The 17,344-nt window shown below is 56.5% G+C and overlaps 1 protein-coding gene across 1 annotated transcript in view; it reads left to right on the top strand.

The window, feature by feature from the left end:
• AGPAT1 (1-acylglycerol-3-phosphate O-acyltransferase 1) overlaps positions 1-17,344 on the top strand; it is a 53,831-nt gene that overhangs the window by 28,415 nt on the left and 8,072 nt on the right. The window contains exons 4-6 of the mRNA XM_072124841.1: positions 2,012-2,201; positions 7,174-7,307; positions 7,462-7,637. Of these exons, the coding sequence (XP_071980942.1) occupies positions 2,012-2,201; positions 7,174-7,307; positions 7,462-7,637 (500 nt within the window). The remainder of the gene's footprint in view (positions 1-2,011; positions 2,202-7,173; positions 7,308-7,461; positions 7,638-17,344) is intronic.

Raw genomic sequence — 17,344 nt, 5'->3', positions numbered from 1 at the left:
TGGGACGTCACCTCTATAGGGGGCTCAGCGGGGTGGGACGTCACCTCTATAGGGGGCTCAGCGGGGTGGGACGTCGCCTATATAGGGGGGTCAGCGGGGTGGGACGTCGCCTCTATGGGGGGGTCAGCAGGGTGGGACGTCGCCTCTACGGGGGGGGGGGTCAGCGGGGTGGGACGTCGCCTCTACGGGGGGGTCAGCGGGGTGGGACGTCGCCTCTACGGGGGGGGGTTCAGCGGGGTGGGACGTCGCCTCTACGGGGGGGGGGGGGGGTCAGCGGGGTGGGACGTCGCCTCTACGGGGGGGGGGGGGGTCAGCGGGGTGGGACGTCGCCTCTACGGGGGGGGGGGTCAGCGGGGTGGGACGTCGCCTCTACGGGGGGGCGAGAGGGGGGGGGCGAGAGGGGGGGGGACGTCGCCTCTACGGGGGGGTCAGCGGGGTGTGACGTCGCCTCTATGGGAGGCAGGGGGGGGGGGCGACGTCGCCTCTATGGGAGGCAGGGGGGTGTGACGTCACGCCTATGGGGGGCAGGTAAGATTGTGAGATATGGGCCGTGTTACTAAGTGCAGAGATGAGGGAAGTTATCGGAGCGCGGCCCGGGGGCAGAGGCGACTATCCAGGAGATTTACTGTTCTGTGCAGATCTGACCTGAGTGTAAGGTCACCGCAAGGAGAAGCTTCATACAGGACCACAGTAGTACAATGTGACGACACTGCCCCTGTATGTAGTTCCATAACAATCTGGCGCTGAGGGTTGCTTGCAAGGAGTAGTATTTCTTCAATTGCAGGGGCTCGGGACACTGCGGGGGGCGCTTTGGTGCTCGAGGGCACTGCAGGGGGGGCGCTTTGGTGCTCGAGGGCACTGCAGGGGGGGCGCTTTGGTGCTCGAGGGCACTGCAGGGGGGCGCTGGGGGGCTCGGGGCACTGCAGGGGGGCGCTGGGGGGCTCGGGGCACTGCTGGGGGGCTCGGGGCACTGCAGGGGGGCGCTGGGGGGCTCGGGGCACTGCAGGGGGGCGCTGGGGGCTCGGGGCACTGCAGGGGGGCGCTGGGGGCTCGGGGCACTGCAGGGGGGCTCGGGGCACTGCAGGGGGGCTCGGGGCACTGCAGGGGGGCTCGAGGGCACTGCAGGGGGGCGCGGGGGCTCGGTGCACTGCGCGGGGGGGTGCTTTGGGGCTCGAGGCACTGCAGGGGGGCGCTGGTGGGCTCGGGGCACTGCGGGGGCGCTGGTGGGCTCGGGGCACTGCAGGGGGGCGCTGGTGGGCTCGGGGCACTGCGGGGGCGCTGGTGGGCTCGGGGCACTGCAGGAGGGCGCGGGGGCTCGGGGCACTGCAGGAGGGCGCGGGGGCTCGGGGCACTGCAGGAGGGCGCGGGGGCTCGGGGCACTGCAGGGGGGCGCGGGGGCTCGGGGCACTGCAGGGGGGCGCGGGGCACTGCAGGGGGGCGCGGGGCACTGCAGGGGGGCGCGGGGGCTCGGGGCACTGCAGGGGGGCGCGGGGGCTCGGGGCACTGCAGGGGGGCACGGGGGCTCGGGGCGCTGGGGGGCTCGGGGCACTGCGGGGGCGCGGGGGGCGCTGGGGGGCTCGGGGCACTGCGGGGGGGCTCGGGGCACTGCGGGGGGGCTCGGGGCACTGCGGGGGGCGCTCGGGGCGCTGCGGGGGGCGCTTTGGGGCTCGTGGGCACTGTGGGGGGCGCTTTGGGGCTCGTGGGCACTGTGGGGGGCGCTTTGGGGCTCGTGGGCACTGCGGGGGGCGCTTTGGGGCTCGTGGGCACTGCGGGGGGCGCTTTGGGGCTCGGGGCACTGCAGGGGGGGTGCTTTGGGGCTTGGGGCTCTGCGGGGGTGCGCATAAGAAATGTGTTTCCATAGAGGAGCCAGACTGAGTGTAATGAGGAGGAATAATGAAGTGTAAGCAGTGTGTACAAAGGTGTGAGGCAGCGAGGAGACCCTGACCTCTGCCCCTCTGATAATGTGACGACACTGCTGCTCCGCTACATGATCCGTCCTCTCTCCCGGCAGGTGCCATGGAGCTGTCTGTGGCGCAGTGGCTTCTCGTGGTCTGTCTGGTGGCTTTCCCGCTGCTCTACGAATGGAGCGTCTCCTTCAAGTACTTCTGCAAGATGGCGTTCTACAACGGCTGGATCCTGACGCTGGCTATCCTCGCCATTCCTATATGTGCCGTGCGGGGGCGCAACGTGGAGAACATGAAGTAAGTGACTCCCCATCACCCTCATCCTCCAGCCTAGCCCTCTGCTGCCCCGGTGTATACAGGCTGGTGTCTATCCTGTGTATGAGAGCCTAGCCCTCAGCTGCCCCCGGTGTATACAGGCTACTGTCTATCCCGTGTATGAGAGCCTAGCCCTCAGCTGCCCCTGGTGTATACAGGCTGCTGTCTATCCTGTGTATGAGAGCCTAGCCCTCAGCTGCCCCCGGTGTATACAGGCTGGTGTCTATCCTGTGTATGAGAGCCTAGCCCTCAGCTGCCCCCGGTGTATACAGGCTACTGTCTATCCCGTGTATGAGAGCCTAGCCCTCAGTTGCCCCCTGTGTATACAGGCTGCTGTCTATCCTGTGTATGAGAGCCTAGCCCTCAGCTGCCCCCGGTGTATACAGGCTGGTGTCTATCCTGTGTATGAGAGCCTAGCCCTCAGCTGCCCCCGGTGTATACAGGCCGGTGTCTATCCTGTGTATGAGAGCCTAGCCCTCAGCTGCCCCCGGTGTATACAGGCCGGTGTCTATCCTGTGTATGAGAGCCTAGCCCTCAGCTGCCCCGGTGTATACAGGCCACTGTCTATCCTGTGTATGAGAGCCTAGCCCTCAGCTGCCCCGGTGTATACAGGCCACTGTCTATCCTGTGTATGAGAGCCTAGCCCTCAGCTGCCCCCGGTGTATACAGGCCGGTGTCTATCCTGTGTATGAGAGCCTAGCCCTCAGCTGCCCCCGGTGTATACAGGCCAGTGTCTATCCTGTGTATGAGAGCCTAGCCCTCAGCTGCCCCGGTGTATACAGGCCGGTGTCTATCCTGTGTATGAGAGCCTAGCCCTCAGCTGCCCCCGGTGTATACAGGCTGCTGTCTATCCTGTGTATGAGAGCCTAGCCCTCAGCTGCCCCTGGTGTATACAGGCTGGTGTCTATCCTGTGTATGAGAGCCTAGCCCTCAGCTGCCCCCGGTGTATACAGGCTGCTGTCTATCCTGTGTATGAGAGCCTAGCCCTCAGCTGCCCCCGGTGTATACAGGCCGGTGTCTATCCTGTGTATGAGAGCCTAGCCCCCAGCTGCCCCCGGTGTATACAGGCTGGTGTCTATCCTGTGTATGAGAGCCTAGCCCCCAGCTGCCCCGGTGTATACAGGCTGGTGTCTATCCTGTGTATGAGAGCCTAGCCCCCAGCTGCCCCCGGTGTATACAGGCCAGTGTCTATCCTGTGTATGAGAGCCTAGCCCTCAGCTGCCCCGGTGTATACAGGCTGGTGTCTATCCTGTGTATGAGAGCCTAGCCCTCAGCTGCCTCCGGTGTATACAAGCTGGTGTCTATCCTGTGTATGAGAGCCTAGCCCTCAGCTGCCCCCGGTGTATACAGGCTGCTGTCTATCCTGTGTATGAGAGCCTAGCCCTCAGCTGCCCCCGGTGTATACAGGCTGCTGTCTATCCTGTGTATGAGAGCCTAGCCCTCAGCTGCCCCCGGTGTATACAGGCCGGTGTCTATCCTGTGTATGAGAGCCTAGCCCTCAGCTGCCCCCGGTGTATACAGGCTGGTGTCTATCCTGTGTATGAGAGCCTAGCCCTCTGCTGCCCCGGTGTATACAGGCCGGTGTCTATCCTGTGTATGAGAGCCTAGCCCTCAGCTGCCCCCGGTGTATACAGGCTACTGTCTATCCTGTGTATGAGAGCCTAGCCCTCAGCTGCCCCTGGTGTATACAGGCTGGTGTCTATCCTGTGTATGAGAGCCTAGCCCTCAGCTGCCCCCGGTGTATACAGGCTGGTGTCTATCCTGTGTATGAGAGCCTAGCCCTCAGCTGCCCCCGGTGTATACAGGCTGCTGTCTATCCTGTGTATGAGAGCCTAGCCCTCAGCTGCCCCCGGTGTATACAGGCTGGTGTCTATCCTGTGTATGAGAGCCTAGCCCTCAGCTGCCCCTGGTGTATACAGGCTGGTGTCTATCCTGTGTATGAGAGCCTAGCCCTCAGCTGCCCCCGGTGTATACAGGCTGGTGTCTATCCTGTGTATGAGAGCCTAGCCCTCAGCTGCCCCCGGTGTATACAGGCCGGTGTCTATCCTGTGTATGAGAGCCTAGCCCTCAGCTGCCCCCGGTGTATACAGGCCGGTGTCTATCCTGTGTATGAGAGCCTAGCCCTCTGCTGCCCCGGTGTATACAGGCCGCTGTCTATCCTGTGTATGAGAGCCTAGCCCCCAGCTGCCCCGGTGTATACAGGCTGCTGTCTATCCTGTGTTTGAGAGCCTAGCCCTCAGCTGCCCCCGGTGTATACAGGCTGGTGTCTATCCTGTGTATACAGGCCGCTGTCTATCCTGTGTATGAGAGCCTAGCCCTCAGCTGCCCCCGGTGTATACAGGCTGCTGTCTATCCTGTGTATGAGAGCCTAGCCCTCAGCTGCCCCCGGTGTATACAGGCTACTGTCTATCCCGTGTATGAGAGCCTAGCCCCCAGCTGCCCCGGTGTATACAGGCTGCTGTCTATCCTGTGTATGAGAGCCTAGCCCTCAGCTGCCCCCGGTGTATACAGGCCGCTGTCTATCCTGTGTATGAGAGCCTAGCCCTCAGCTGCCCCCGGTGTATACAGGCTGGTGTCTATCCTGTGTATGAGAGCCTAGCCCTCAGCTGCCCCCGGTGTATACAGGCTGGTGTCTATCCTGTGTATGAGAGCCTAGCCCTCAGCTGCCCCCGGTGTATACAGGCTGGTGTCTATCCTGTGTATGAGAGCCTAGCCCTCAGCTGCCCCCGGTGTATACAGGCTGGTGTCTATCCTGTGTATGAGAGCCTAGCCCTCAGCTGCCCCCGGTGTATACAGGCTGCTGTCTATCCTGTGTATGAGAGCCTAGCCCTCAGCTGCCCCCGGTGTATACAGGCTGGTGTCTATCCTGTGTATGAGAGCCTAGCCCTCAGCTGCCCCGGTGTATACAGGCTGGTGTCTATCCTGTGTATGAGAGCCTAGCCCTCAGCTGCCCCGGTGTATACAGGCTGGTGTCTATCCTGTGTATGAGAGCCTAGCCCTCAGCTGCCCCCGGTGTATACAGGCCGGTGTCTATCCTGTGTATGAGAGCCTAGCCCTCAGCTGCCCCCGGTGTATACAGGCCGGTGTCTATCCTGTGTATGAGAGCCTAGCCCTCAGCTGCCCCCGGTGTATACAGGCTGCTGTCTATCCTGTGTATGAGAGCCTAGCCCTCAGCTGCCCCGGTGTATACAGGCCGGTGTCTATCCTGTGTATGAGAGCCTAGCCCTCAGCTGCCCCCGGTGTATACAGGCTGCTGTCTATCCTGTGTATGAGAGCCTAGCCCTCAGCTGCCCCTGGTGTATACAGGCCACTGTCTATCCTGTGTATGAGAGCCTAGCCCTCAGCTGCCCCCGGTGTATACAGGCTGCTGTCTATCCTGTGTATGAGAGCCTAGCCCTCAGCTGCCCCCGGTGTATACAGGCCGGTGTCTATCCTGTGTATGAGAGCCTAGCCCTCAGCTGCCCCCGGTGTATACAGGCCGGTGTCTATCCTGTGTATGAGAGCCTAGCCCTCAGCTGCCCCCGGTGTATACAGGCTGGTGTCTATCCTGTGTATGAGAGCCTAGCCCTCAGCTGCCCCGGTGTATACAGGCCGGTGTCTATCCTGTGTATGAGAGCCTAGCCCTCAGCTGCCCCCGGTGTATACAGGCCGCTGTCTATCCTGTGTATGAGAGCCTAGCCCCCAGCTGCCCCTGGTGTATACAGGCCGGTGTCTATCCTGTGTATGAGAGCCTAGCCCTTAGCTGCCCCCGGTGTATACAGGCCGGTGTCTATCCTGTGTATGAGAGCCTAGCCCTTAGCTGCCCCCGGTGTATACAGGCTGGTGTCTATCCTGTGTATGAGAGCCTAGCCCTCAGCTGCCCCCGGTGTATACAGGCCGGTGTCTATCCTGTGTATGAGAGCCTAGCCCCCAGCTGCCCCTGGTGTATACAGGCCGGTGTCTATCCTGTGTATGAGAGCCTAGCCCTCAGCTGCCCCCGGTGTATACAGGCTGCTGTCTATCCTGTGTATGAGAGCCTAGCCCTCAGCTGCCCCCGGTGTATACAGGCTGCTGTCTATCCTGTGTATGAGAGCCTAGCCCTCAGCTGCCCCCGGTGTATACAGGCCGGTGTCTATCCTGTGTATGAGAGCCTAGCCCTCAGCTGCCCCCGGTGTATACAGGCCGGTGTCTATCCTGTGTATGAGAGCCTAGCCCTCAGCTGCCCCCGGTGTATACAGGCTGGTGTCTATCCTGTGTATGAGAGCCTAGCCCTCAGCTGCCCCGGTGTATACAGGCCGGTGTCTATCCTGTGTATGAGAGCATTGCCCTCAGCTGCCCCCAGTGTATACAGGCTGGTGTCTATCCTGTGTATGAGAGCCTAGCCCTCAGCTGCCCCCGGTGTATACAGGCTGCTGTCTATCCTGTGTATGAGAGCCTAGCCCCAGCTACTGCCCTCCTTGTAGAGACCTCTGGTCCTTTGCTGATGAGATTCTATAGGTGAGAGTTTAGATGATCTAAAGGATTTTGTTTGCAGAGTTTTCTGACTGCTTTGCCCGTCCTGTGCTGATGAGATACTGAAGGTCAGAAGCTGCTTGTCCATATGTTATCAGATCTTATTGTCCAGTTATGATCCAGTCTTCTATGTAATGTGCTTCACCGTGTCTGTCCTGTGCTGATGAGATCTTAATGGGACAGAATCTTTCTCATCGTGCATCATTATCTGTGGCCGCCCATCCTGCTATAATGAGCTCCACTAGTCCTGCGCTGACTCTCTGAAGTGTATGTATATATGTGTGTATATATATATGTGTGTGTGCGTATATATGTGTATGTGTGTGTGTGTGTGTGTGTGTGTGTGTGTATATATTGTACTGTGCTGATGAGCTCTTGCAGGCTTAGACACAGTCTCTCCATACATTCTCAGCTCTGTGCAGTGTGTGCTGTGCTTTACACTGCTGCTCCTCTCTCCCGCCAGGGTCCTGCGTTTCATGCTGCTGCACATTAAATATCTCTATGGAATAAAGATCGAGGTTCGCGGTTGGGAAAACTTTAACATTAAGGAGCCGTACGTCGTCGTGTCCAATCACCAGAGTTCACTGGACCTGCTGGGTAAGGAGGGCAGAGGTCAGGGTGGGCCGATCACATGACCCGGAGAGGGGGATATTTTGGAGTCCTGTCTGCCCATAGGCTCCAGACATTGGGGTTCTGCTATATATTATTCTGGGGTCACATGGTAACATTTTGCCTCCTCTTTCTGCCCCAGGGATGATGGAGATCCTGCCCGGGCGCTGCGTGCCCATTGCCAAGCGGGAGCTGATGTATGCGGGCACCGCAGGGCTGGCGTGCTGGCTGGCCGGGGTCATCTTCATCAACCGCAAGAAAACGGATGACGCCATCAGCGTTATGAGCGAAGCCGCAGAGACCATGCTGAAGGAGGATGTGAGGGAAAACTACTGGGGGATGGGGGAAATACAGGGGTGTCATGTATGTACACAGTGACTGCACCAGCAGCAGAATAGTGAGTGCAGCTCTGGGGTATAATACAGGATGTAACTCAGGATCAGTACAGGATAAGTAATGTCATGTATGTACACAGTGACTGCACCAGCAGCAGAATAGTGAGTGCAGCTCTGGGGTATAATACAGGATGTAACTCAGGATCAGTACAGGATAAGTAATGACATGTATGTACACAGTAACTGCACCAGCAGCAGAATAGTGAGTGCAGCTCTGGAGTATAATACAGGATGTAACTCGGGATCAGTACAGGATAAGTAATGTCATGTATGTACACAGTGACTGCACCAGCAGCAGAATAGTGAGTGCAGCTCTGGGGTATAATACAGGATGTAACTCAGGATCAGTACAGGATAAGTAATGTCATGTATGTACACAGTGACTGCACCAGCAGCAGAATAGTGAGAGCAGCTCTGGGGTATAATACAGGATGTAACTCAGGATCAGTACAGGATAAGTAATGTCATGTATGTACACAGTGACTGCACCAGCAGCAGAATAGTGAGTACAGCTCTGGGGTATAATACAGGATGTAACTCAGGATCAGTACAGGATAAGTAATGTCATGTATGTACAGTGACTGCACCAGCAGCAGAATAGTGAGTGCAGCTCTGGGGTATAATACAGGATGTAACTCAGGATCAGTACAGGATAAGTAATGTCATGTATGTACACAGTGACTGCACCAGCAGCAGAATAGTGAGTGCAGCTCTGGGGTATAATACAGGATGCAACTCAGGATCAGTACAGGATAAGTAATGTCATGTATGTACAGTGACTGCACCAGCAGCTGAATAGTGAGTGCAGCTCTGGGGTATAATACAGGATGTTATTCAGGATCAGTACAGGATAAGTAATGTCATGTATGTACACAGTGACTGCACCAGCAGCAGAATAGTGAGTGCAGCTCTGGGGTATAATACAGGATGTAACTCAGGGTCAGTACAGGATAAGTAATGTCATGTATGTACACAGTGACTGCACCAGCAGCAGAATAGTGAGTGCAGCTCTGGGGTATAATACAGGATGTAACTCAGGATCAGTACAGGATAAGTAATGTCATGTATGCACACAGTGACTGCACCAGCAGCAGAATAGTGACTGCAGCTCTGGGGAATAATACAGGATGTAACTCAGGATCAGTACAGGATAAGTAATGTCATGTATGTACACAGTGACTGCACCAGCAGCAGAATAGTGAGTGCAGCTCTGGGGTATAATACAGGATGTAACTCAGGATCAGTACAGGATAAGTAATGTCATGTATGTACACAGTGACTGCACCAGCAGCAGATAGTGAGTGCAGCTCTGGTGTATCTCGTTAGCTCGTTAGCTGTCTGTTGCTGTGAGAGGCTGTGTGCTGCTGCTGCTCCTGAGCTCCAGGGAAAACCACCTCCACCTGGGGCCTGCTCTCTCCTCTCCCAGGGAGGGAGTGGGTTTTCAGGCATGAGCCAGGGCAGCAAGTCCCAGGCTCCTGCTTCCCGGTCTAGGCCGGCGGGAGGCAGGGGTAGCCAGGAACCGGCCAGCGCTGCGGAAGCCTTGGGGGTGAGAAGATCTGCAAGGAACAGCAGCAATGCTGCTCCAAGTACCCCCAGGCCAGCTAAGGCTTCAAAAAGCAGCAAGACCTCAGAAAAGATGAATACCTCAGGAAAGCTGGATACCTCGGGAAAGCTGGATACCTCGGGAAAGCTGGATACCTCGGGAAAGCTGGGTACTTCGGAAAAGCTGGATACCGCAGGAAAGCTGAGTGCTCAGAGAGGTGAGGCTGACCTCAGTGAAGAGGGCTGGGGAATGCTGAGGACCCGGGAGTCTATTTCCAGCTATGCCTCCCGGGCTCTGGGCCACCTCTCTGAGTACGAAGAAGCCAGCAAGACGGTGAGGAGACTGCGGGAGGAGCTCAGGTGCGCCCATGCCAGGGCAAGCTCTGCCCCAAAGAGGAAGAAGGAGCAGATTCTGGCAGAGATTTCCAGGCTCCAGACTAACATCCAGGCCTTGGAGGAGAGGAAGGCTCACCTGCTGGAGAGGAGCGGGCCGTTTAAAGAAAAGATCCTTAATGATGAGCGGTTCCGGGAGATGGAGGAGGAAAAGCAGAGGCGGCTGATGGGGCTTCAGCCAGAGAGTCAGATGGAGGAGGAAAGCCCGGTGCCGTACAGTGGGCCCCCTGCAGGACAAGCGGCCTTGTCATCTGGCTGCGGTTCTGCCTGCCCGGGTGAGGATAGTGACAGCCACCAGGGAGGGGCGCTGATGGAGGAGATCCGACGGCTCGAGTCCCCTGTGCACCTCCAGGACTTTACTTTTGGAGACGATCTGCCGGAGGATGCACCGGGGGGCAGCAAACCATGAAAGAAGAAGACCAAATCCGTGGAAGTGGTGAGTCTAGTCTACAGCCCCCTCCCCGTAAAACCCGAGTCGGCCGCAGGGTCAGCTCACTGTGCGAGCCCCGTTACCCAGCCCAGCGCGGGTCCTGCAGTGGACTCAGTGCCAGGGAGCGGGGAGATTACAGGTGTGACATCTGATGTGGCGATGGGCTCCGTCTCTGTTTGTGGTAACAGTGGGGGAGCAGGGGAGGCATCGGCCGCGAGGCCGGACAGTAAGGGCGACTCGGCAGTGGCGATACCATCCAAATCCAGTGCTGTGGTGCGTCCCCCAGTGGGAGGGGGGGATAGCCCGGCACTGGTGGCAGCTTCCGGTGCCTCGGCGCCTCTTCATGCTGTTGCCGCTAATCACTCGGTTATGGAGCGGCGGCAGCGTGGAGGGGTCGCTGAGGCTGAGGGCTCCGGACCTCCCAAGCCTAAAGTCCTATTTTGTGTTGGTGTTGGAGACAGTCTGCAGAGGAGTGCTGAGGAAGGTGGGGATCAGCGGTGCCACATACCAGCCAAAGATCAGCGGCGACTCCTACCTTCCTCTAAGAAAAGTAAAATAACATCTGCTACCGATGATGCGGAGGGCACAAGTGTGACACAAGTTGGGGTCCCCTCTGGGCGATGCGCTGCGGGGGGACCCCCGTCCCTTGTGCCTGAAGATGCGGAGGTGGTCTTGTCTGCTAATGTTGTTGCTGGTCCAGCCAGTGTGAGTGGAGTCAGTAATATTGTGGTGGATAATGTGAATGGTGTGAGTGGTGCTGAATCTTTTCCAGCTTTGGGGGTGGGTGATGGAGTGACTGGTGGTGTGAGTGGCGCGGCTGAGTGTAACATGCAGGTGGGTAGTGTTAATGTGGTGGGTGCAGGGGTTGGTCCAGTTGCTCCCCCAGTGGCGGCCCCTATTAAGAGCTATGCCAGTGTCGCTGCTGGGGGAAGTAGGGGTCCATCATCCTCGTCTCTGGGCTCTGGGGACGGCTTTTTGCAACGGCGCCTCCTGCAGGCCTTACAGAAGGGTGAAAGGACGATCAATGTAGCGGGGCAGGAGGTTGATTTGTCGTTTTGGATAGAGAGGCACGGCCTGTCTGCCTTCCGAGAGCAAAGAGGCAGGGAGACATCATGGTCGCTCCCGACAACCGGGCCGGGTGCTAACCGTAGGAATGTGGTCCGTCTTCGGTGGCGTGGCAGTGATGTGTGTCCCCCTCGGGCACGGGTAGTTGAGCTGCTGCTGAAGATGGACTTCAAGGCGGCTGACATCTTTGCCTTGATCCATCCCTATGGTACATCTGAGTTTGATATCAGCTTTGTTCGGCCGGAGGGGCTTGAGCTCTTCTGGTCCAACTATGAGCTGAGATACAACGAGCCCGAGTGGCGGGACTTTGCTGTGCAAGCAGTGTCCCGCCAGAGCGAACTCAAGAAAGTGACCGTTCTTACCCGTAACGAATCACTATCTTGCTTTGACATCATGACCTGGATGAATCGTTATGGAGAGGTACTGGGAGTACCCGAGAAAAATCGTGATGAGTATGGTATCTGGTCAGGGGCCTGGACCTTCATGGTGAAGTTGAGGCGTTCAGGTAACTCAGTCGCCCACATCCCTTCATCAGCCTTCCTGGGGAGGGATCGGATCCTGATCTTCTACCGGGGGCAGCCTAGGCTGTGTCACAGGTGCGGTGACCCCACACATTTCAGCGCAAACTGCACCGTGCAGAAGTGTGCGTTGTGTGGGGGTGTCGGCCATCTCGCTGCATCCTGTACAGGGCAGATTAGGTGTAACCTGTGTGGTGATCTCGGTCACCCGTACAGTCGTTGTCCTCTTTCCTTCGCTAATGCGGGCTCAGCCTCAGCGGGTGAAAGCCATGAGGCTGAATCTGCTGGGGAGGGGACTAGCAGAGGCGGAGGAATGGAGGGGCCAGGGAAGAAAGACAGGAAAAAGACGCCTGCCCAGCTAAGGCGTCTAGAGAAGCGTCAACAGGAGAGAGAGCGGGGGGAGTCTCGGGCTGCTGGGACAACCTCTGGCGCTCTCCTGGAGACCACACCTGTCGCTGAGGCCCCAGGGGATGATGTACTGGATGAGGAGGTCAGGAGGATCGAGAGAGAGGAAGGTGCTACGTCCTCAGACTCCTCCCATTATGAGAGTATGGACGAGGATAATAGGGCGTGGCTAGAGGAAAAGCGTAAGCGTGGCGCCAAAAAGAAGAAAAAGGGTAAAAAGAAGGGAGGTGTAAGATCTTCTCCCTCCCTGACTAAGGTACCCAAGGAAGGTGCAACCGACCCCCCGCTGGTCGAAATTTCAAATCGATTCCTGGCCCTGGATGGAGCGCCTCCTGCCGATGGAGGGGCTGAGGGTGAAGGGCCAGAGGTGGCGGAGCCTGCAGGAGGTGCCGAGTCTCCCCCTGGGGAGTCAGGGTCCTCAGGAGGGGAGACTGGCCCAGAGTCTGGAGACGAGGATGAGGGGGCAGGTCCTGGATCTGCCCCTGAAGCATCAGAGGTGCGGGAGATGGACACCACAATATGTCTAAAAAGGGGGTGTTCATTTCCCGAGGGTGGTGGTAAGATGGGTAAAAAGAAAGCCGTCTAACTCAATCACTCATGATGGCGGCACCCACTCCGTTGACGCTGGCGTCCATTAATGTCGCCAGCATTAAGTCTGATGCGGCTAGATTTGCGGCCTTTGATTTTCTCGGCCGTGTTGAAGCCGACATTTTATTTTTGCAGGAGACCAGGCTGCCAGATTTGGCGGCCGTGTTTAAAGCTAAGAGGGAATGGAGACACGGGCCTTCCTATTGGTCTCTTGCGGCCGAGCCGTATAGCGGAGTGGCGGTACTTTTTACCGCACCGGTAGAATGCCGACGAGTTATTGAGTTAGAAATGGGGAGGTGCCTGATCCTGGATGTCCTCATGAAGGGACAAGAACTTCGCCTAATTAACATCTATGGTCCCCAGTCCAAGTGGGACAGGAAGTGTCTCTTTATGAGGATCAAGCCCTACCTTTTTACAAGTCGGCAGGTGGTCTTTGGAGGGGACTTCAATGCTGTCACGAGGTCCCAGGATAGGGGAGGTTCCAGAGACAAGCTGACTTATGATAGCGTCGCTCTTAATAGCATAGCTAGTGAGGCTCGCCTGGTGGATGTCCACATCCGGCACACCCCAGGCCACGCGGGGTTCACCTATTATAGGGGTAGCTGCAGGTCTAGAATAGACAGGTTTTATTTAAAGGAGGAAGCCATTTCTTCGGCAGTGTCCGTTGTTGAGGTGGAGTTCTCCGACCACTGTTTAATTTTGTTTTCTCTGAATGTTACAGAGACCCCCCGGATGGGAAGAGGCTACTGGAAGCTCAATTCGTCTCTCCTGGAGGAAGCGGAGATAAGACAATCCTTTGAGGACTTTCTTCAGAGCCAGGTACCATTGCTGGGCCTTTGTAGCAGTAAGTCAGAGTGGTGGGAGATGCTCAAGAAAAGGGTGGCGAGATTCTTCCGCCAGCTCTCGAGCCTCAGGAGCCTGGACAGGTACCGCCTGTATCAGGGCCTGAGGAGGAAACTCCAGCATCTCGTCTCGACTGGAGGTAGTCGTGAGGACATCTCCAGAGTGAAATCCTTGCTGAAGAGGTGTCAGTACGATAGACACGCATCTTTGGTTTTTGAGAGGGATTACGGGAAATACCGCTCGCCCGACCCTTACAGAAACTGCAAGATGTCAGTGAATGGTAAAGTTGTCACGGGACTGGTTGACAGTACGGGGTCCCTGAAAAGGTCCAGATCAGGGATCCTGGAGGTCGTCAGATCCTTCTACTCGCACCTCTTGGGCAGGAAGGATCTAGATCGGGATGTGATGTCGGGTTTCCTGGCTGAAACTGTCCCTGAGCCAGGAGTAGACCCCTCTCTTGATGTTTTGACAGAGATGATAAGGGAAGAGGAAGTCAGCCGGGCGATTGAAGGGCTCGCCCTCAAGAAATCGCCAGGCCCGGATGGCTTAACATCTGAGTTTTATAAGACCTTTAAGGACGCCTTGGTTCCCCTCTTGACTGAGGTATTCAATGAGTGTCTTTCCTCGGGCGCTCTGCCGAAGTCAATGAGGAGGTCTGCCCTGATCATCCTGTCAAAGGGTAAGGACCGATCTCGTATTGAGAACTGGCGTCCCATAGCGCTTCTCAATACGGACAGAAAGGTTTTGGCAAAGGTGCTGTTTAATCGGCTGGTGCAGTTTGCGCCCCGGCTCCTTTCGGGGACCCAGCACTGCTCTGTTCCAGGCCGCAGTACATTTAGTGCTGTGCTTTGTGTCCGGGAGGCAGTGGAGCAGGGCAGGGCTGGTAACTGGAAGGGGTACTTGCTGTCCTTGGATCAGGCAAAAGCGTTTGATCGGGTTAACCACGAGTACCTCTGGTCTGTCCTTCTGAGGTATGGCCTGCCGGGGGAGTTTGTCAATTGGCTAAAGGTTTTGTACGCAGGGGCAGAGAGTTTCCCGCTTGTGAACGGTTGGATTGGCCGCTCTTTTGAGGTCGGGTCTGGTGTTCGCCAGGGTTGTCCTCTGAGCCCACTTTTATACGTGTTCGCGATTGACCCATTCCTTAGGAGGGTTGATCGTGGGCTGTTGGTGGGAGTCGGGATGGATCGGGCAGCACCGGAAGCCACTCTAAGGGTGGTAGCGTATGCTGATGATGTCACCGTTTTCGTGTCCTCGGGAGGGGAGGCGCAATGGGTGATGTCAGAGGTTGACCGCTACTCAGAGGTTTCTGGGTCCAAGATCAACCGGGATAAGTGTGAGAGTCTCTGGCTGGGAGAGGGGGATCCAGGGTTTGATCTCCCGGACACTCTTCCAGGGCCCCAGGACTCCGCCAAAGTTCTCGGCATCGAATTCGGCCAGGGGGATTACCCCATGCAAAACTGGGATGGCAGGCTTAAGATCGCCGCTCAGAAGGTGGACCAGTGGAAGGGTTGGTCTTTGACCCTCAGAGAAAGGGTTAATCTGATCAAAACTTACCTGCTCCCGTTACTGATTTATCTGGGCAGTGTGTGCATGTTGCCAGAACCCCTCTGGACTCGGGTCTACAGTCTGTTCTTCCAGCTGTTATGGGGGAACAGGCTGAACCTTATCAAGAGGGAGGTTACTTACCGCACGAGGAGACAAGGAGGGTTGTGTATGGTTAACCCTGTGGTGTTCCTAGTGAATACCTTTCTTAAGATCAATATCACCAACCTCTGGAAAGAGAGGGCTCCTCCGTGGGTATGCTCCTGTAGGGGATGGGCTCCTCCGTGGGTATACTCCTGCAGGGGATGGGCTCCTCCGTGGGTATACTCCTGCAGGGGATGGGCTCCTCCGTGGGTATACTCCTGCAGGGGATGGGCTCCTCCGTGGGTATACTCCTGCAGGGGATGGGCTCCTCCGTGGGTATACTCCTGCAGGGGATGGGCTCCTCCGTGGGTATACTCCTGCAGGGGATGGTTTCGGCCTTTCTTCCAGGAATGGGAGACAGGAGGGCAAGTGAAGGATCTCCGTACACCGCATGGGCATCTTCCGGCTTACGCTGCCCCGGTTCTGAAGGTGATTCGCCGGTGGGGTCTGGGAATGTGGGAGATCAGGACCATGTCGAGGAAACTCCTTGACAAGAGGGTTCTGTTGACCCATTTCCAGAAGCCTCTGGCCCTCAGGGATTGCCCAAGTCGGGATCTGAGGGTGGGTTTGAGTTTATTGAATTCCATCAGGATCCCCTTGAAGTTTTGGGACGTGACTTGGCGCTGCTTCCATGGAAAGCTGTGTGTGAGGGACAATCTGAAGTGTAGGAGCTCTGAGGAAAGGGGTTGTCCCCGGGAGGAGTGCGGTGGCCTGCTGGAGAGCATGGACCACTTCCTGCTTCAGTGCCCCTTTAACACAGAGGTGTACAACCGGGTGGGCGCTTCCATCCATTGGCCCGGGTTGGCCGGTCTCTCCTATGCGGAGTGGGCCTATGGAGCATTCAGAGGCCTGGGTGGCCGGGACCGCTGCACGTTATTCCTAGTCAGCCTAGTGGTCAGGTACCACACGTGGAACGCACGGTGTTTAGTGTCGACGCAGCGTAAAATCCTCCCGGTGGATGAGGTGGTTAGGAACATTCTGGGTGACCTGGTGAAGGTGCGCTCTCTGGAGTATGAGAGGCTGGGCACGGGGAGGGCCTCTCTCCTTAGTGTCCCTTAGTCTGTCCTCTCCCCCCTGGTGAAGGTGCGCTCTCTGGAGTATGAGGGGCTGGGCACGGGGAGGGCCTCTCTCCTTAGTGTCCCTTAGTCTGTCCTCTCCCCCCTGGTGAAGGTGCGCTCTCTGGAGTATGAGAGGCTGGGCACGGGGAGGGCCTCTCTCCTTTGGAGGGGGTTCTCCTTTAGTGTCCCTTAGTCTGTCATCTCCGCTCCTGGTGTTGGGCTGATGCTGCACTGTAGATTTTTGTTTTGTATCTGAGGTTATAGAGATGTAGGGCTTGCAGGCGCCGAACCTGGGCTTTATGTGGTTTGGATTGATGTTGTTCAGGTTTTATTTGTATTCTGTTTTCTTTATGTTATGTTGTAAATACTGTATATATTGTATATATTGTATATAGTGGGGTTTGGGACATAGTGTTAGGTTGGGAGGGGGGTGATAGTGGTGGGATTTATGAACTGACCCTGGACACTGGTCTGGACTACTTAACGCAAACTTTGGACGTTAGACCAGTGTCTGGGGGGAAGGGGAGGGTGCGGGCGAGGGATTTAGTTTAGTGTAGTGTTGTGTGTATTCTGTATATTTAAAAAAAAAAAAAAAAAAAAAAAAAAAGGGTGTGGGATGTGATCTGTGTGGGGTGGTTTGTTATTAGAGGGTGTGGGGTGGGTTTATGTATATTTATGGTCATTTATGTTTATTTGTGGGTGTGGCTTGTCTTATTGTTTATTGGTTTGGTTTAGGATGTAATAATCGGTTGGGTGGGGGTTGTGGTAATTGGTGTTTATTCATTTTGGTGTATTGTAAGTTATTATTTTTGCTAGGTATGAATGTGGCTGGACCAGCAGGTAAGATATTGTATATATTGTATATTATGTTTTTGTATTGTTATGTTTTTTACTTTTATATAAAATAAAAGATCTACAGGATGTAACTCAGGATCAGTACAGGATAAGTAATGTCATGTATGTACACAGTGACTGCACCAGCAGCAGAATAGTGAGTGCAGCTCTGGGGTATAATACAGGATGTAACTCAGGATCAGTACAGGATAAGTAATGTCATGTATGTACACAGTGACTGCACCAGCAGCAGAATAGTGAGTGCAGC

Source organism: Engystomops pustulosus, chromosome 9 (assembly GCF_040894005.1).
Source record: "Engystomops pustulosus chromosome 9, aEngPut4.maternal, whole genome shotgun sequence".
In the NCBI taxonomy this organism is placed as follows: domain Eukaryota; kingdom Metazoa; phylum Chordata; class Amphibia; order Anura; family Leptodactylidae; genus Engystomops; species Engystomops pustulosus.
The sequence above is the reverse complement of the archived record's forward strand: the minus strand, read 5'-3'. Positions and strand labels throughout refer to the sequence as shown.